Consider the following 17,849-nt stretch of genomic DNA (forward strand, 5'->3'; position numbering starts at 1 on the left):
GTGGGAGAGGGGGAAGCAGGCTTCCTGCCGAGCAGGAAGCCCGATGCGGGGCTTGATCCCAGGACCCTGGGATCAGGACCTGAGCCGAAGGCAGACGCTTAACGACTGAGCCACCCAGGCGCCCCTCGTGACCCCCTTTCAATTGTGGCTCCATACCCTCCATCCTCCCAGTGACCTCTGTAGGAGGGCAAGCACTTCTCCTTTTACCCGAGAATGGGGCTCAGGAGATGAAGGGACTCACTCGAGGCCACGCAGCTTGTAAGTGGTGGAGCCGGCACTGGTTTTCAGGTCTCACTGCAAACCCAGCACCCTCTTCCTGCTTTGCAATGCTCTTCCATCCTTTAGCAATGCACTTTCACCCGTGGGAATCCACTCGTGCTGCTTCTGGATTTTACATGTTTCTTGGGAACCAGGCCAAAGGGGAGTGACTTTGTGAGTCCCAAACAAACCTGAGGTCTTCTGTGAGGGGCCTGGAAATTTGGCAGAGGGTATCAGAACTCAAGGGACAAGGTTGAGCCCCTGACTCGGTCATGGCTGATATGCTCGCCTTGTGTGCCTGCTGCTTTAAGTTTCCCAGGACTTTTCCACTCATCCATCATCCACCATCCATCCGTCCATCCATCCATACACCCATCACCCATCCACCCATCCTCCATCACCCATCCATCAGCACCCACTTATCACCCATTCACCTATCCACCCATCCATTCATCATCCATCCACCCATCACCTGTCCATCCGTCCATCCATCCATACACTCATCACCCATCCACCCACCCTCCATCACCCATCCATCAGCACCCACTTATCACCCATTCACCTATCCAGCCATCCATTCATCATCCATCCACCCATCACCTGTCCATCCATCTGTCCATCCATCCGTCCATTCATCCATACACCCATCACCCATCCACCCACCCTCCATCACCCATCCATCAGCACCCACTTATCACCCATTCATCTATCCACCCATCCATTCATCATCCATCCACCCATCACCTGTCCATCTGTCCATCCGTCCATCCATCCTTTCACTCCCTCACTCATCACGATGCATCTTCAATACATATCAGGCCCTGTGCTAGAAAGAGAAGACACAGTCCCTGCCATCAAGTCGATAAAATGCAGCAGGTGTCGATACCATGACAGAAGATGCGGCACACTGGGGACACAGAGCGAAAGTCTAGAAAGGGGGTCTGGAGGGTGCAGTGGGGAAGGTGTCCTGGGGGAGTTGTCACTCTCATCACGTCCCCATGGCTGTGGGTGTGCAGTAGGGAAACCTGAGCCTGGGGCCAGTCCCCATGGCAGGCGTGTCACAAGTTCTCTGTGAAGCCATTTTCCCACCGATGGTGGTGGGAACCCCACTTCACTGGGCCATTTTAAGGCTGGAGGGACAGACGCGGTTCCGGGAAGCCCTCACAGGCACTTGTCATGGACATTGTCTTCCCTGGCTCAGGGTGGAGGGGTGTCTAGTCCAGCTCTTCGGGGTCCTTGGTCACTGAAGTGTGTGTGGATGCACTCGCGTGCACATGCCGTCCCCCTGCCATTCACGCTCCAGCACTGTAGGCCGATGCATCCCGGGACCAGGAGGCCCAAGGGTGCAGGATGGCACCCCAGACGGGCCCTGGCCCAAATCCTGGATTAGCCCTTCCCACCTGAAAGCACTTCCGTGTCCATGGCCAGCATCTGCCGAGGGCCCCACAGTCATCTCGGGAAGGAGGCAGGGCAGGGGCTGCGAACCCTACCTTGCAGGTGAGAAGACAGCGGGCAGACCACTGGAGAGCTTTAGATGTGGGGGCTCTGGTGTCCCCAGCCTACGGTGAACCCCGGCTCTGCCTCCGCCTCCCCCTGTGACCTGGAGCTTCACCTCTCTGCCCTTCGATGCCCCATGTGAAGAGAGGGACGTGGACAGTACCACCTCAGAGTGGTGGCCGAATTAAATGAGCTCGAGTCTGAAAATGCTCAGGGAAGTGTGTGGCACGCTTGGTAGTTTGGGAATATTATTAATACGAATTCAGCTCTCCTGCCTCCTGAGCGTGCTCTTCCCGCCCCCACCCCCCGCCCGCCACTCCCCCACCCCGGGCCTTTCCAAGGATTGAAGACAGCAGCTGGTAGTGGGAGGTGGTTGCTTTAAATAGGAGATGAGAAGAACAAAAGGAAAATAGAACAGGGTGGCGATTGTGGCTAAACTTTCCCAATCCCCCTCCCAAACAGGGGGAGGGTCCGCGGGGCACACTCGGATGTTGCCTGCTTCTCTCCTGAAGGAGCTGAAAGCTGCTTCCCAGCTCAGTCGTTCCTGCTTGGAGGGGGGCACTGGTTTGCGCTGGGACCCCACAACCCAAGGGGACACCCCCCTGCCTGCCTGTTCTCCAGAGAGGCAGGAAGTAGGTTAAGTGGGATCCTGGAGCTTCTCCGCCTCCCTTCTAAGACGACATTAAATATTCATCGGATTTCTCCTGAGGCCACACGGAGTGCTTCAAAGGCAGCCTGCCCCCTTGGTGGCATGCGGTGACAAGTCCTCCCTCTTCACCTTCTCCCACTAACCGCCCCAGTGTCTGCGGCGGCGGGGGGGGGGGGGCAGTTTCCTTTGGCCAGCACTCACCGCTCTCCCAGGCAGAGGGACGGAGCCCTGTGCACCGGCCTCTAAGCAGGGCTGCCAGTGTCTTGCACCCCGGCTCTGGCGGGGTCTGGCCGCAAGGATGGAGGTGTGAGTGGGTGAGCCATTGCTCCTGCACACAGTGCGCAGGGACAGGCCGGCCGAGCTGCAGGCCTGCGGCCCCAATCCGCTAAGTCAATGCCCGGGGGCTGCTCGGTGTGAGCGGAGGGCCCGGCAGTGGCCCGGGGCCAGTGGCAGTACGCCGCCAGGGGCTGGACGGACCCAGGCACTGACAGACTGGGGCGACCCCAGCTGTCTGCGGGTGGGGGGCGCACAGAAGGCCGGCGAATAGAGCCGGCACAGAGACGAGCAGGGCCAGGGGAGGCCCGCAGGCCGAGGCTCAGGTTCTGGCTAGTGGCTTCCCCACTGGACCCTGGGCAAGACAGCTCATCCTCCCAACCTCAGATTCCTCATCTGTAAACAGGGACAGTGACTACCACCTGGGAGGTCTGCTGAGGACACAGGACATCGTGGTCATGAGGGAGGGAGCCCGGTGACTGCCAAGTGGGACATACTCAACAGACGGCATTTCTTCCTCCTCAACCCCAGCAAAGCCCTCACCTTCAGCCCGCTCCCTTCCCCTCTTGCCCTTTGGTCAACTCCAGTCCGACCGCCCCACTTCCCAGAGCATCTCAGCGGTGTCCTCGGGCCCCCGTGTAGCTACATGCTGCTCCCTCAGCCGATGGCACCTTCCCCCGGCCTCCCCACCCCTGGAAAATGCCAGGGCCTAGCTCAATGCCACCTCCTCTGGAAGCTTCCCCACCCCGTGCCTGGGCAGTGAGTTGCTCCCTTTTCTGAACCCCATATTTCTGTGAACCCTGCCCCCTCTCTCCTCTTCGTGGATGACTTCAAAGCATCTGCTTTTCTCTTCTGGGTCTGTCCTCCTCAACAGACCTCAAGCCATTCAATGCCAAGGATGGTGCGTCCTTCATTATCTCCCTCTCCTTTTCAGCTCCTGTCCGCTGATGCTCGTTGAACCACTGGCCAGGAGTGGGGAGGGCCCTGTGAGGAAGTTCGGGATGACCATGCTGGCGGAGACACAGCTGCCATGGTGCCCGGTCACCTGACCTGGCCCGACAGTGACTAGACCTTCTGTGGGAGCAGGAGTGGGGTGGCAAGCAGGGAGGGGGTCCTTTGCCTGGACCCAAGGAGCACCACTGTATCACAGGCCTGTGAGGGCCAGGCCCTTACTAGCCCCATCTCGCTGAGGCTCCACCCCATCCTGAGGGGCCGGGTGTCAGCTGGGAAGACACTTAACAGCACAGCCCGGGGGCGTCACCTGCTCCAGAGGCAGGCCCAGAGACTCCCGACAACCTCAGGAGGCTGGTGCTTCTTATCCCCATTCTGCAGACAAAGCAACCGAGGCACAGAGAGGTTAGGAAGAGCAGGGCCAGGCCTGAGCCAGATCAGAGGACCTCAGAAGTCCACGCTCCCAGATGCCACCCCCACCACCTCGGTTGCAGGCTGAGCCAGCCTCCCTGACTGGCAGCCACGGGCGGCAGATTAAAGGAGAGAAGAGACGCAAAGCAGGCGGTTAATAAACCATAGCTATTCCAGGCCTTGGCCACCCCTCTCCTGTCTCTCCTCTCTGTGCGCCCCCAGTCTCTCCAGCCTTGAGTCAGCCTTTGGGGAGACCTCGACTTCCAGTTCTTGTGCACCCCACTGCACTCAGGTCAGGACGCTGCAGGGCACCAACTCAGCAAGCACTTACGTCCACGAGGGACCCGACGGCACCAGTCTCCCTGCCCAGGCGCACTGGTCTTTGAGCACATCCGAGTGGCCTGAAGCCACACCATCCAGCACACCTGTTGACACATCTGGTTACAAGTGGACTCAGCCTTGGAAGGGTGCGGCTGGACCAGGCGCCGAGACTTCCCAGCCTGAGTGTCCTAGGTGGGCCATCTCAGGAAGGCCCCGTGGGCAGGGGGCACGTAGGCTGCAGGGAAGGGCAGACTGCCCCAGCTCTGCCCCGCATTTTAGGGTCTGAGACTTGAATCGAGGGGCCAGCCCCTGAGTGGAAGGGGCTTCACAGTCCCACAGTGTGCCCCCCTCATCCTCAACTCACTTCTGCCTCCTGAGTCTTTACTCCCACCGCCTCTTGGCCTGGGGCAGCCCCTCCCCCAGGGAAGCCCCCTCCCCGTTCAAGAGCTGCTTTCAGGCCTCAGCCATCAGAGGCCCCCCTCATTCCCCGGGCTGGGCATGGAGGCACCCCTTCCTCCTCCTGGAGGGCCCTGGCCTATCTTTGGTCACATCACTTTTCCTGTCCAGTTGAAACAACTGGGTTCAAATGTTCCTCTGCACCAGACCACACCAGACCGTGAGCGCATGAAGGGCAGGGTCTGTGGCTTTTCCATCTTTGTGTCCCTGCCCCTGGGGCCTGGCCCTCAACAGCTGTTGAATGAACACCTTCGAACTAAAACTCCATTTTGTGAGGCTGAAAGCACCTTTATGGCTATGGCAGCTCAGTCTGGCCACCGAGGGTGTCTCCATCGGTGTCCGCGTGGCCCCAGCAATGGCCTGCAGCCCCTACCCGGGATGCACTGGTGAGGGGGCAGGGCCCGGGCGAGTGGGGCTGTGCCTGGGCACAGGTTCCGGTAGCCTCGCCATTCAGCCAGAAGACTCCCTGGGCTCCCAGGACCCACCACAACCTGAGGATCCTGAGCCCATCCCCCCCTCCCCCCCTCCCCGCCCAAAGCCTCAAGAGGTTGTAGATCGAGGTCCGTTTTTGGTCACTTTAATTGTAAAAACCAAGACATTTATATAAATAAGACCGCTGTGTAAAATAGGATTCACCCTTCTACTAAAACCTTTCTCCCCACGCTCAAAAAAGAATATAGAAAACCCAGCAGAGATAAGAAGTACAAATTAGCATGCGGTCCCTGATGAGCAGTGGCCGGCAGGCCAGGATTCCCTGCCGAAACAGGCCTCATGGTATGTGCACTCCTGGCCCGGGAGCCTCGCCGGAGGCTCAGTGACGCCCAGCCCCCTCTGCCCGGGGTACCGAGTGCGCGGGGTGGAGGCGGTACAAAAGGTTCATGTGGCCAGAGGACCGGGGGGCAGGGGGGAGGGAAGGCTGCAGGGTCCTCACGCCAAAGCCGGGGACTAGGGAGCGATTGGCCCAATGAGATGCAGTGGTTTGTTCAGCCTGGGGTCCGACTGGGGAAGGGGCTTCCGGAGGGGGCCACCATTTCTCCAGAGGACAAGGGGAGACGCTGCCAGTGTCCCCTGAGAGGACAGGCTCCTCATGGGGCCATCTGCCTACGGCCATTGAAGACCAGGAGAGTGGACCCCTGCCAGCAGTGCTGGGGGTGGTCGGGCAGGGGGCTCCCGGGAGGCAAGGGGACAGCAGGCTTGGGGCTGGCATGTCCTGGGGAGAAGACTCCCACCTCCCCGCCCTCCTACCCTGCCACATTTCCCACCCCTCCCCTGCATCGAGACCACAGGCTGCTCTCCCTTTCACACGCTGGGGGCCTGGGGGAAGACAGGTCCACTCGCTCACACACTGGGCGTGGCTCAGAGACTCATAGGAAAGACCCCAGACTCTCCTCCGACACACCAGGACCTGCCTGGGGCTGCTCCCCATCCCCGAGGGGTGGCAGGAGGTGGCCCTGCAGGGCCGGGGGCCGGAGTGCGGACGGCGTCAGGAGCACTTCCAGACACACACAGCCAGGGTCCCCCCGAAGTACAGGTAAAGGAGGTTCTTCACCTCATGTGTGATCTCAAACCCAAAACCCTCGCCGATGACCACGTGCCAGGAGGAGCCGAACTTCTTATCCATTGTCTCCTTGATCATCTTGGCCGCGCTCTGGGAGGAAGAGGACGCTCGTCAGGTGCGGGGAGAGGGCGCACGGGTCAACCCCCGCTCTGGGAATCTCGGCAAGATAAAAGCCTGTCGCCCTCCTGTTGTTCTCCTGCTCCCGGAACCTTCAGGAAGGGTTTCCACACTGCCCCCCACCCCCATGCTGCCAGGGGGCTAGTACACAGGGACGGAAGGACAGACGTGACCCCAGCCGTCAAGAAGACACCGACGAGGGAGGGGAAGCAGACCCTGGTCCGCAGGCGGCCGCGGGTCCGAGCTCTGGCTCTGCCACTTAGCGCGTGTCTCTGGCGTTGGCAGCGCCAGGCGGTGCTCGGGCCTCAGTGATGCGCAGGGACGTGCCCCACAGCAGTCCACAGACTCTATGCGGTTATCCTCACTGCGAGCGCTCAGCTTCATCTTCAGGGGACAGAAAGGCTTTTCCTAATGGGTTTGGGGGGCTCCCGGAAGAGAAGCTGGACTGCTTCCCTCAGTTATGGCAACAGCCCCCATTCCTTCCTGTGCTGGCTCTTTCGAGAAGCTTCTTTTGAGAAGAAGCCTAGGGAGGGCCAAGGGACCCAGCCTTGGAGGGTGAGTCCCACACTCAGGTGTGTGCTGAGCACCACCAGCGTGCCAGGTGCTTGGCCTGCACCACCTCAGCACACACCTCCTCACGAACGCCCATCGAGGACGCAGCATCTGACTCCCCACTACAGACTGGGACACCGGGGATCAGAGATGGGAAATGGCTTGTCCAAGGTTAAAGAGCTAGGAAGGGCTGGAGACAGCATTTGAACTTGGGCCTCATTGGCCCAAAGCCCAGGCTCTCGTCGGCCAGGGTCTGCCTCCCCACTGGCTGCCACGTTAACTGACTTTCTCCCTCGTCACCAGGCTGATGAACGATGTTCCTGCGTCAGTGCCTACTGGCCGCGGCCCCAGCACCTAGAACAGCGACTGGCACGAGAGGTGGCATTTCACATCTTTTCTGAACGGATGAATGGATACATGAATGAATGCCTGGCCGGGCCCTGTTCTCCCCTGGGATGGAGCCAAGGGGAAAGGTAGCCTATTGGGCAGGCTGCGGCAGCACGGAGGGCCCTCCAGGGCTGGACGCGACCAGCAGACCAGTGCCCGGAGACAGCACCAGCCCCTTCCCTTCCTGGCCTTCCTCGGGCTTCGAATGCTTCCAAGGAAGGCGTTAGCCATCCCAGTAGGACTCTCTGGAGCTGGATGTGGGGACGGGGGCCACCTGATTCACCCACGGGGGTCACCAAAGGCACAAGAGGCCGCCTGTACCAATGGCAATACCTCGTTGTTGTTGGAGAATTTCTCACAGGCCGTGACACATAGCTCCATGGTCTCCACTCGCATCTCCTCTGGCATGTCCGAGTGCTAGAGACAGGGCAGGGGGACAAACAGAGAGGCTTAGCCCATGATCTGGCCTTCTGCGCTGGCCTCTCTGTCCCAAGCTTAAGGCACAGACACTGGGGAGCTGCTCTGGCACAGCCCAGAGAGGTGACTCATCTCCGGACTCGGGGCGTGGAATCCAGTGGAACCAAGCAGGCTCTCACACCCGGGCCCCCCTGCAAGGGCACGAAGCTTCATTGGGATCGCGTTGCAGCCAGCAGCCTCGGGGAAGCAGGCTGGCCCGGGCAGGAGAGGATGCCGGTTACAGAAACAGTTTAGAAGCGGCCGTAGAACACAGCTGGATGTCACCGCAAAAGCCTGGAGAGACAGCTCGGCCACTCTCGATGGCTCCTGGCTTTTCCCGTCTCTGGCTGCTCTTTCTCGTCCACTTTGCTGGCACCCCCCCACCCGCCCCAGTGCCCCCGACTGTGGGGCGGTCCTGGGCTTCATCTCTGCCCTCTGGCTTCTCCAGCAATCTCCTCTCCAGCAGATCCCAGCCCGTCCTGCGGATCTATCTTCTACACGGGGAGGGCTCCCACATTTTCATTCCCAGTTATAACCTCTTTTGGGGGCTCCAGACTCCTACATGCAACCGTTTACTTGACAAGCTCACTGAGACGTCCAAGAGATAACTCGACTTTCCCCACAAGCCTGCTCTTCCTCCATCTTCCTTCCATTTCCTCTCCTAAGTTCTGGAAAAAACCAACCCTGGGAGTTATCTTGATCATTGTGTGCCCTTGTACTTGGCACCCAAGGCACCAGTGAGTTCTACTGTCTTGACCTTCAAGATCTGTCCTGAGTGTGACCATGTCTACCTCCATGCCATGACCTGGACCCAGCCGCCCCTTCATCTCTCTGGGCCCCTGAGGTAGCGTCCTCATTGGTCTCCCCACTTCCACTCTGGTCCCCTAAAATCCATTCTCCATACAACAGCTGGAGTGAGCTTTTAGAAACACCAAATGGATCACATTACTCCTCTGTTTAAAACATCCATTGTTCGCCTTTGAACTCAGGACAGCATCCCTGTTTGTCATCAGGTCTGTCGGGGTGGCTGGCCCGCCTGTGAGGTCTGGCCGGCTGTCACTCTGGCCCTCATGTCCCGCCATCCATCTCCACACTCTGATCTTCTGTTCCTCCAAAACTTGGAGCTCACTCCCACCTCGGATTTTCTGAGCTCGCCGTCTCCCCTGCTTCGAATGTTCTTCCCCAGACATCCACAAGGCTACCTCCCCAACTTCATTCTAGTCAGAGATCAGAGAACTCTTTCCAGAAGCTAACCTCTCCTCTCTAGCCCCATGCACCTGCTTTATTTTTCTTTATAGCACTAATTACCTGAGTTATGTTCCTTAAGCCTCTCTTTCACGTGGCCCGGGCCTCTGTTGTTCCCTGCTACGTCCACAGTGCCTAGAACAGTGCCCAACACGTAGTAGGTGGCCTAAGAAGACGTGTCGAATGAATGAATGGATGATGGAATGAAGTGCTGTCGACTCCCAGACCTCTAGATCTGAGCCCACAGAGCCGTTCACTTCCTCCTTCTGCTGTCCTGCAGGGAACGAGCTCCTGCTGACAGCCCTGCCTCCCTCCCCTGTGGCTTACCCTGACCAGAGGGAAGGTCTGCAGTCGCTTATAATCAGCCTCCTCTTTCTTCCCTTCTGTTTCTCCCATGATCCTTCCACTGTGACCACTGGAGGGAGAGAGTGGGGCTTTCAGGAGGCGCGGGCACTGGCAGTGAAGACACCCCCGGGAGATTTCGGAAGCAGGCCCTGCCAACTGGGTGGTAGCAGAAAATGTCTTTCCTCAAGGGGTGCTGTAGAAAACAGGAAAAACCAGGAGAAAGAGTTGGCTTTAAACCCATATATCACAAATTAGAAATGTCTCACTGACAGTGTGACACCTCCCCGTCTTAACTCCTCCACATCCTTTTCCAAATGGCCAGCAAGTCTACAGACGGGAGGATGAGTCAACGTGAGCTGCCAGGACCGGTAAGAACACACTGGTATGCTGCTGTAAGCCCACACTGTCATTATCAAGACAAATACTGACTGCGGGCCAGGCCGAGGATGGAGCTTGAGCCGGCAATTAACAAACACAGCAACCCTGCAGGAACACTAATGTACGTGGTCCTTACTTCCCCGCACATGTGGCTAGAAAGTTAAATGTCAAGGTCAAGATTGATAATCCTGGGCTTAGGGACAAGCAAGTACCTCCTTCCACAGGTCCCTGATCTATGGAAGGAACGGGAGCAGCGATGCTCCGTGTCCTCCTGGGCATGACCGGCTCCCAGCTCAGGCCTCCCTGTCCCGTCTGGCTGGTCCAGAAGGTGTAAGGCCTGGGCATTAGTGCTGGTTCTACTGTTCACCAGCAGCGTGGCCTTGGGCCTCAGATGCCTCATCAGTAACACGGGGGTAAGTCACATCTATCTCTTGGGGCTGTAAGAGATCAGATGGGACAATGTATGTAAAGCGGCTAACACAGGGCCTGGCACGTGGCCACATACATGAGAGAATGTGCGTGCATATGAACACAGAGGTATAAAGCCTAATACGTATGTTTGGATTTTTTTCTTTTCAAATCTAGTTATATAATAACAGATGGGACTTTTCCTAAAGAGATGAGCCTGGATCCTAAATGTCTGGGAGCATTGCTAGAAATCCTGGTGTTTCTCGTTATTCTACAATTCAATTTATCCTGTAATTCAAAGGACTTTTTCATCTCATAAGAAGTACCGATCTAGGGCACCTGGGTGGCTCAGTCCGTTAAGGATCTGCTTTCGGCCCAGGTCATGATCCCAGGGTCCTGGGATCGAGTCCCACATCAGGCTCCCTCCTCAGCGGGGAGTCTGCTTCTCCCTCTGCCCCTTCCCCCCAGCTCCTGCTCAAGTGCTCTCTCTGTCTCTCTCAAAAATAAATTAAAAAAAAAGAAGTGCTGATCTAAATGCATACAAACCACTGTGCTATGAACCCTGTTTAACCATCCATGCTGGACAAATACAACCCGATAATGTTCCTCCAGCATGTCCCACAGTTGCAAATAGGTTTGTTTTCATGGCACAGCCACCAAAGCCGGAAGACGCCTAGCAGAGTAACTAACGGGCAGTGACGACAGCTGCTATCTGCTAGGTTTCCGGTCCCTAGGGCCCTGCTGCAGCAGCGACCCCACGGGGAGGCCAGAAGCTGTTACTTCGTCGGCCCGAGGCCTCAGCTGGTGAGCAGCAGGGCTGGTGTCCGGCGTGGGCCCTCCTCACAGCGCCAACCCACGGAGGCGCCCACGCAACCGGCCTCCAGCCAGCCGCTGCCAGTGAAGTACACGTCTGATGTCTGGCCTGTCGGTGACCACCGTCCTAACGTGAACTCGACCCCTGTGTGGCCGAGTGCTGAGCTTTCTGCATTTTTTCTGGGCCGTGCCCTCCATTTTCTCCCTCTCTCTCTCTGATGCCTCAGAAGCCTTCCGCACCCCCCCATGTGGTGGGCTCCCTCGCACAAGGCTGGAGCCTGCCCCCGACTCCACCACCTGATTTCCGCACGGCTCCTCTTAGCTCATCAAGTCTGGGCATCTGGAGCACTCGGATATTAGCGATTTTTGTCTCTACGTGGAAGCTGGCAAACGACCAGGCGCCACCTCATTGTACTTTCTGCTCGTGTTTCTTATTTCACAAAATTCAGTGAATCCTTTGGTCTTTGCTCATTAATGTGAAGGCCCATCTCCAATTCCATCCTGTCCTCCCAGCAAGGCCACTTGCTTGCCGCCCCCTCCACATTATCCAGGTGTGATGATCAAAGGCTAAGGGCTTTAAGGTTTGCTGACCTCCCGAGATTTTCAGCTGAAAATGCTGAACACTGGGTCCTCAGCAGCTGCTGGGGCCTCTTCCACCTAAGTATTTCAATTCGATCCAATTCCTCCTCGGGGCTCACAAGTGCTGGCCTGGAGTGGCCTGAAAGAGAATCCAGAGGCGAGCGTGTAACATGCCTGCCCTGGGGGAGGGCAGGGGCTGTGGCTGCTCAGAGTCTGTGGACCTGAGAATATGGAATCCTGATGAAACAGGACTCAAGAGGCCAGAGGTATTGCCAAAGTCCATCCTTCAGGAACAAGGGGGCAAGAGCCATGGGGACAGGTATTTTTTGGAGGGGGCTAGTGGAGACCCATGAGGCAGAGTATTTAGGCTTGAATGCCTGTTCTATAACCAAAGTGAATTCTACTTTCTCCCTTGCTTTGCAGCCTTGGGCAAGTAATTGCACCTGAGTCTTGGTTTCCTCCTCTGTGAAATGGGAGAAACCCATCTTCTCGTTCTTAGAGGTCCACCGCGAGCATCAACTCGAGGCCTGTGAGCATTTGGAAATGGCAAACCCTGCACACTGTGCTCACTGCGCTGCTCTAACTGCCGCCTGCCACCAGCCAGGGCTTCAACATTATCCAAGCACGCTGATTAAGGACCACAATTGTAAATGGCTCTTCCTAACCACTACCTGTACTTCTGGGGATTCAAAAGGGATGAGACTTAGAGAATAAAAAGGAACAGTTATAGATGATGTGCTTCCAAATATGGAAAGGCAGGAGACTCTTTTATGACGCTGTGTCCTTACAGAGTACAGCTGTAGTCATCGGCCGTGACTTAAAACCCGGCTGGAAGAACGCTACCAAAAATAGCGGACCCAGAGGTTTTAATAACCTTATCAATCTTCCATGCAAATGAGCGTGTGCCTGAGAGCTCCAGGCCAGAAAGAAGTCCCATCAGGCCTAAAAGAGAGCCCTTTAATAATGCAAGTGTGGCCACGGCCAGGGTCCTTGAATCTCTTGGGTACCAGTCCCAGGATGTCCTGGCGCACCAAGCTGGTGGCAGCCGCACCCTCTCTCCGTCCAAGGGCGCCTCCGCGAGCTTTACCCAGCCTCGCCCGTGTCTGTTGCGAGGCTTCTCCCAGGCAACAGGGGGCACAGACAGGGCTCTTCCTGTCATCGCCTTGGAACAGCCAGTGCCCCTGTCCTGCTCTCTGGGCCTTGTTCTTCTGTGACACTGACCTCAGTCACAATGTATTGTTTTGCTTCTGAAGCATTTCGGAAGAATCCTGAAGAGGGCTAGAGGATGGGGGAGAAATGCAGGAATTCTGGGAAATAAGGCCCAAAGTGTCTGCCAGTCCTCTGGGGGTGCCCCCAGCCACTCAATGCCCAGAACCCTCCTGGCCTGTGGACCTCGGGGCGCCCCTGGTAACCACCCCAGGATCCGAGAGATGGGAGGACACACTCAGAGCAGGACGGGGTGGTGGTTGGGTGCAGGCTCCACAGGCAGGTCCAAATTCACATCTCAAGTCTCAGACAAGTGTTTCTCTCTCTAAGCCTTAGTTTTCTCATCTGGAAATTGGGATAAAGCATAGACTACTTCACAGGAAATGTCAGCTCTTGTTACTGGTGCACTCGGAGCAGGACCTGCAATGTCTTTCTTCATATGCCAGCTCGCTAAACATCTAAACATTCAGCCAAACAAACCAATACTTACCGAGTTGTCACTCTGCAAACCACAGTATTAGCATGGCTGGGCGAAAGTCACAAGGAAATTCTGTAGAACAAGTTGAGGCCAGTGCTAATGGTGTGGGTACACTGGGTTTTCACCTTGTTTCATGTCACCCCATAACAACCCGTGGAGGCAGCAACCACTCCCAGTTCTCAGAGAGGTTTTGGAGCTCGCCCAAAGGTACACAGCCAGTAATGACAGAGCCAGGATCCAAACCCATACCTACTCTTCTAGTTCTACCTTGTATGCCTTTTCCCCAGTCACAAGCAAGTAGGAGACAGACAGAAGTGCAAATAGCTTCAATTCTCAGCATCTCCCAGTCCAGCCACCTGTCCAGGCACACCTCCTGCTTCCAGCCATAACCAGGATACACACTTGTGTACCCTGGTCATCCCCCCACCTTTCCCGGCCACGTCTACCCTCTGCCTTCTGGCAAACACAGAGCAAAGCTGGCAAGGGGAGGAGAGAGGAACCTAAGGGCCTGGGGCCATTCATCCAAGATGGTGGTGAGGTCAGGAAACATCATGGAAGATCTGGATTTTACAGATCAGCTTAGAAAGGGGGAAGCAAACGCAGGTCTGCGTTTTTAAATTATGCTAAGCAAGAGCATTAAGCACATTATCTACTATAAAGGAAGGTTTTAATAGTTAGAAGGAGATGGTTGCAGAATAAAAGACAGTCCTCGGAAAAGACTGTTACCTTTCACACACGCACGTATGCATGTGCGCACATGTGTGTATGCGGGCGCGCGCGCACACACACACACACAAAGTTGCTGCTGTTGGTATTGTTTTTAACATTGCCCTTCTTTTTTTCTCATTTTATTGAGGTCCAGTGAACACCTTTGCTGTGCCTTAGACTTAGCAGAGGGAGGGAAGACAAGGGAGGAAGAGAAAGAGATGGAGAGGTGAAGAGATCAAGGCATTTTCTTTATGTGTAACCTGATAGAATAAACAATATTGACTCACGTGGTACCCCCTCACCAACATACCCAAATTCGGATGAAATACCAAACATTTTGTCAAGCTACAAAGTACAGCAAAAAGTCATAACCATCCCAGCTATTAGCTCTACACAAGAACAGATGCTTCCCACAGACAGGATTACGCAGTTTCCCACCCCCCCTTTCCCACTCAAGAGAACAGATTTGAACGTAAGGGACTAAGAATGACATTATTACAGAAATAAATTGGAGTTAGCACTGATTCTGTTTTTTGTCATTCACAACTGCTAATTACTGGTGACATCTCATAACCAGTCACGACTTAGCAATCACCTGAGGCTGAAGAACTTAACTATTCTCCCTGTAGATGCCCCAGAGCGCAAAGACCAGTGTCTGGCACATGGCAGAAGCCCATCAGATATCTATATTGTGGTTAAATTATATTTCATTTGCCCCCCTGGGAAGGGAGAAGACCTATCAAATCCATTCAATATTTATTGAACACTGACCTTGAGCAAGGCAACAGGATGGGTGTCCTACATACAGGATCTTATTTACTGTCCACCCCCCCAATAACTCTGTTAGACAGGTGCTATTATCCTTACTTTTCTGATGACCATGATGGCTGAGAAAAGGAAAGTGACATTCTACCCAGCTAACAAATGGAGGAGCTAGGATTCCCTCAGGCATATAGGACTTCAAGATTATGCTTTTTCTTTTTTTTTTTAAGATTTTATTTATTTATTTGACAGAGGGAGACACAGCGAGAGAGGGAACACAGGCAGGGGGAGTGGGAGAGGGAGAAGCAGGCTTCCTGCCAAGCAGGGAGCCCGATGTGGGGCTCAATCCCAGGACCTGGGATCATGACCTGAGCCGAAGGCAGATGCTTAACCGACTGAGCCACCCAGGTGCCCCAAGATTATGCCTTTTCAATGACTCCACTATAAGCAAGAGACAGTCTCTGCTTTCAAGGAGCTTACAATCTGAGAGACCAAGACACATACACAAGGAACTAACTATGGTTCATGGCAGAAAGCAGTACATGCCACAAGGCAGATGCAGAGACAGAGGAGGAGAACTGTGGAAAGGGCAGGGGAGAGGACAGCAAGGAAAGCTGGGTGGTAGGGGCAAAATTTGAGTGGGAATCCTGGCAAGTGGACTAGGTGAGGAAGACTTTCTGGACAGAGAGACGAACAAACACAGTGATATCCAAGCAGAAAGCTCAAAGAATTTTCTGGGAAAGTCCAATGGTCCAATTTGGCTAAAGGACAGAACCTGGCACAGAAGGGAAAATGAAGGCTGGGAAAAAATGCTGGGGTTGGGCTGTGGAAGTACAGGAGGGCTCTAAAACCTAGGCTTAATAAGTGTGGATATTTTTAGTGGGAAATGAGAAGCCCTTGAGAGGTCTCTCGGGGGTTGGTGACATTGCATTGTTTTCAGACAATTATGCTGGTGGGCTGGGTAAACAGAAAAGACTGGAGGTAGGGACACCAGTTAGGAAGCTAGAGCACTGGCTCAGGTGACAGGCATTAAAGACTTAAAGACTTGAGCCAAGATAGTAGCTTCAGGAATGGAGAGGATGTGAGGTCCTCGAGGAGGCAGAATCAAAGGAACTTGACAACTGCCTGAGTGCGAGGGGCATGGCAGAGCGAGGGAGGATGGCCACGCCACTGAGAAAGACAGGGCAAGTCAGGTAGAACGGATGGACAGGTAAAGACGTGGGCCAGTTTGATTTTAGAAATACTGAGTTTAAATGGCTGGTGAGACCAGGGTCCTGGGATCAAGCCCCGCATCCACACCCTGCTCCGTGGGAAGCCTGCTTCTCCCTCTCCCACTCCCCCTGCTGTGTTCCCTCTCTTACTGTGTCTCTCTCTGTCAAATAAATAAAAATCTTAAAAAAAAAAAAATGGAGGTGTCTTGTCAGAAGTAGGTTATCACCAAATCAGGATCATTGGGCACAGATGGGAAGCTATTGAGTCCAACCACCAATAGCAATAATAACTCACACTACCCTCACCCCCGCCCCAAAGCATCCCTAACCATGGAAGCCCAGGAGAAAGATCAGAGCAGGAGATCTGGATTTGAGGGTCACATGAAGAAATGACGGCTGACACTAAAGGTACTGGTGACACTTCTCAGAGGGGGAGAATGTGGGGAAGTAAGAGACAGAGGAAGTGAAGTAACAAATACTAAATCCACACTGAACTAGACTCTTCATACTTCAATTCCTATTATCCTCAGAATTCCCCCAAGGAGATGCCCTATTGTATCCTGATTTCATATACACTCAGACTGGAGCCCAGGGAGGTTAGATAACTTGCTAAGGTCCCGTAATTGAGAATCCAAATTAGGTTTGCCAAGTTCTTTTCACTACATCCGGTAACTCCCATAGGTACATCCTCAGGGAAGCCTATAGCTGGGTCAAAGAATCACATCCTAGAACGGCAGAGTCGAAGAGGCCTTAGAGATTATTCAACCCAACTTCAATTTACAGATGGGGAAACTGAGGCCCGAAGAAGGAAGTGACCAGCCTGGAATCCTAGCACGTCACCAACTGTCCAAGTCAAGCGGTCTGGGCCAAGGCGATGGCGACCACCCGTCCAGCCGCGGGAGTGGGGAATTACTCCGCGAAACGTTGCGGGGGTGGTAATCAAGGTCCTGGGGGTAGTCGGGTCGAGGAGGATGGTGGACCGCGCAGCGGGACGGGTGTGTGGGGGAAGGAGCACCCCGCAGAGTCGCCACCGCTAATCTGTCACGGCCGAGTTCGCAGGTCCCCGAAGTGTGGGGGTTGGGAGGACCTGGGGCTGGGGACCAGCAGGCAGGAGACGAGGTGGGGCCTCCGCGTTGGGCGAGGCCCCACCCGCCCTGTGACGCCTCTCGGCCCCGCTTCGGGCCGGCCCTCCCCGCCCGGCTGCCCGCCGCACCCCGGGGCCTCACCTGCTCCCGCGGGGGCCGGAGCCGGGGCCGCAGCTAGCGCACCCCCGCCAGGGTTGTCAAGGAGCGAAACAAGAGTGTCTTAGCAACAACAAGGAAGTCCTGCCCCCTCACCGGACGTTAACGGGGATTTCACTTTTTATTGGTGAATGAAAGTGTCAATCAATGTTAAAGGCCCCTACAACGTAAGGCTTGTACGGAAAGGGGCGTGGCTAGAGGTTAGGGAGGCGGAGCTTCAGTCATAGTCGTCTTCAGTGGGCCTGAGGAGCCCGGGAGGTAGGAAGTTCGCGTGTTAGAGAAATAAACTTTGAAGGGCAGTATTACCTCGGGCGCTTCTTTTAGCCATTTGAAATTACAAATGCAATTTGTTGGTGTCCTGCTACTGAGATACTACTTCATTAAGATCTCAGAAGCCTAATAACAACTAGCATTACAAAAACTAGGCTTTGCAAGGAGTATTTCACTAGATTCTCACAATTTTTTTAGGTAGTGGTATTCGTAACCATTCGTAACCATTCGTAACCATCTGCACTAAGGTTCAGAGAGGTTAAGAAACGTGTTAAAGGAAAGAATCAAAGTAAAACTCCCTGAGGTGGAACCAGGTGCT

At 55.2% G+C, this 17,849-nt stretch overlaps 1 protein-coding gene across 2 annotated transcripts; it reads right to left on the reverse strand.

The window, feature by feature from the left end:
• Positions 1-5,377: 5,377 nt before the first annotated feature.
• DNAL4 (dynein axonemal light chain 4) lies at positions 5,378-17,339 on the reverse strand. Of its 2 annotated transcripts, none has more exons than XM_028115695.2 (4): positions 17,246-17,339; positions 9,459-9,546; positions 7,764-7,847; positions 5,378-6,464 (listed from the first exon to the last, which is right to left on the reverse strand). In XM_028115695.2, exons 2-4 carry the CDS (start codon positions 9,525-9,527, stop codon positions 6,300-6,302), a joined length of 318 nt encoding a protein of 105 aa, XP_027971496.1. In that variant the 5' UTR covers positions 9,528-9,546; positions 17,246-17,339; the 3' UTR covers positions 5,378-6,299. The 2 variants fall into 2 exon arrangements, with proteins under 2 accessions (XP_027971496.1, XP_027971494.1); XM_028115693.2 differs by having other exon boundaries at positions 9,459-9,669.
• Positions 17,340-17,849: the final 510 nt, after the last annotated feature.

This window comes from Eumetopias jubatus, unplaced genomic scaffold (assembly GCF_037043125.1).
Source record: "Eumetopias jubatus isolate StellerSeaLion01/CBP00866 unplaced genomic scaffold, mEumJub1_p1.0 scaffold_8, whole genome shotgun sequence".
Classification (NCBI taxonomy): domain Eukaryota; kingdom Metazoa; phylum Chordata; class Mammalia; order Carnivora; family Otariidae; genus Eumetopias; species Eumetopias jubatus.

What these genes read in the sequence shown, in the direction of transcription:
- DNAL4 (XM_028115695.2), bottom strand. Translation starts at nt 9,527, where the DNA reads ATGGGAGAAACAGAAGGGAAGAAAGAGGAGGCTGATTATAAGCGACTG. An exon ending in AGACCTTCCCTCTGGTCAGG is followed by an intron (nt 7,848 to 9,458) that starts GTAAGCCACAGG and finishes CCCTGTCTCTAG; the next exon opens with CACTCGGACATGCCAGAGGA. An exon ending in AATTCTCCAACAACAACGAG is followed by an intron (nt 6,465 to 7,763) that starts GTATTGCCATTG and finishes TCTTCCTCCCAG; the next exon opens with AGCGCGGCCAAGATGATCAA.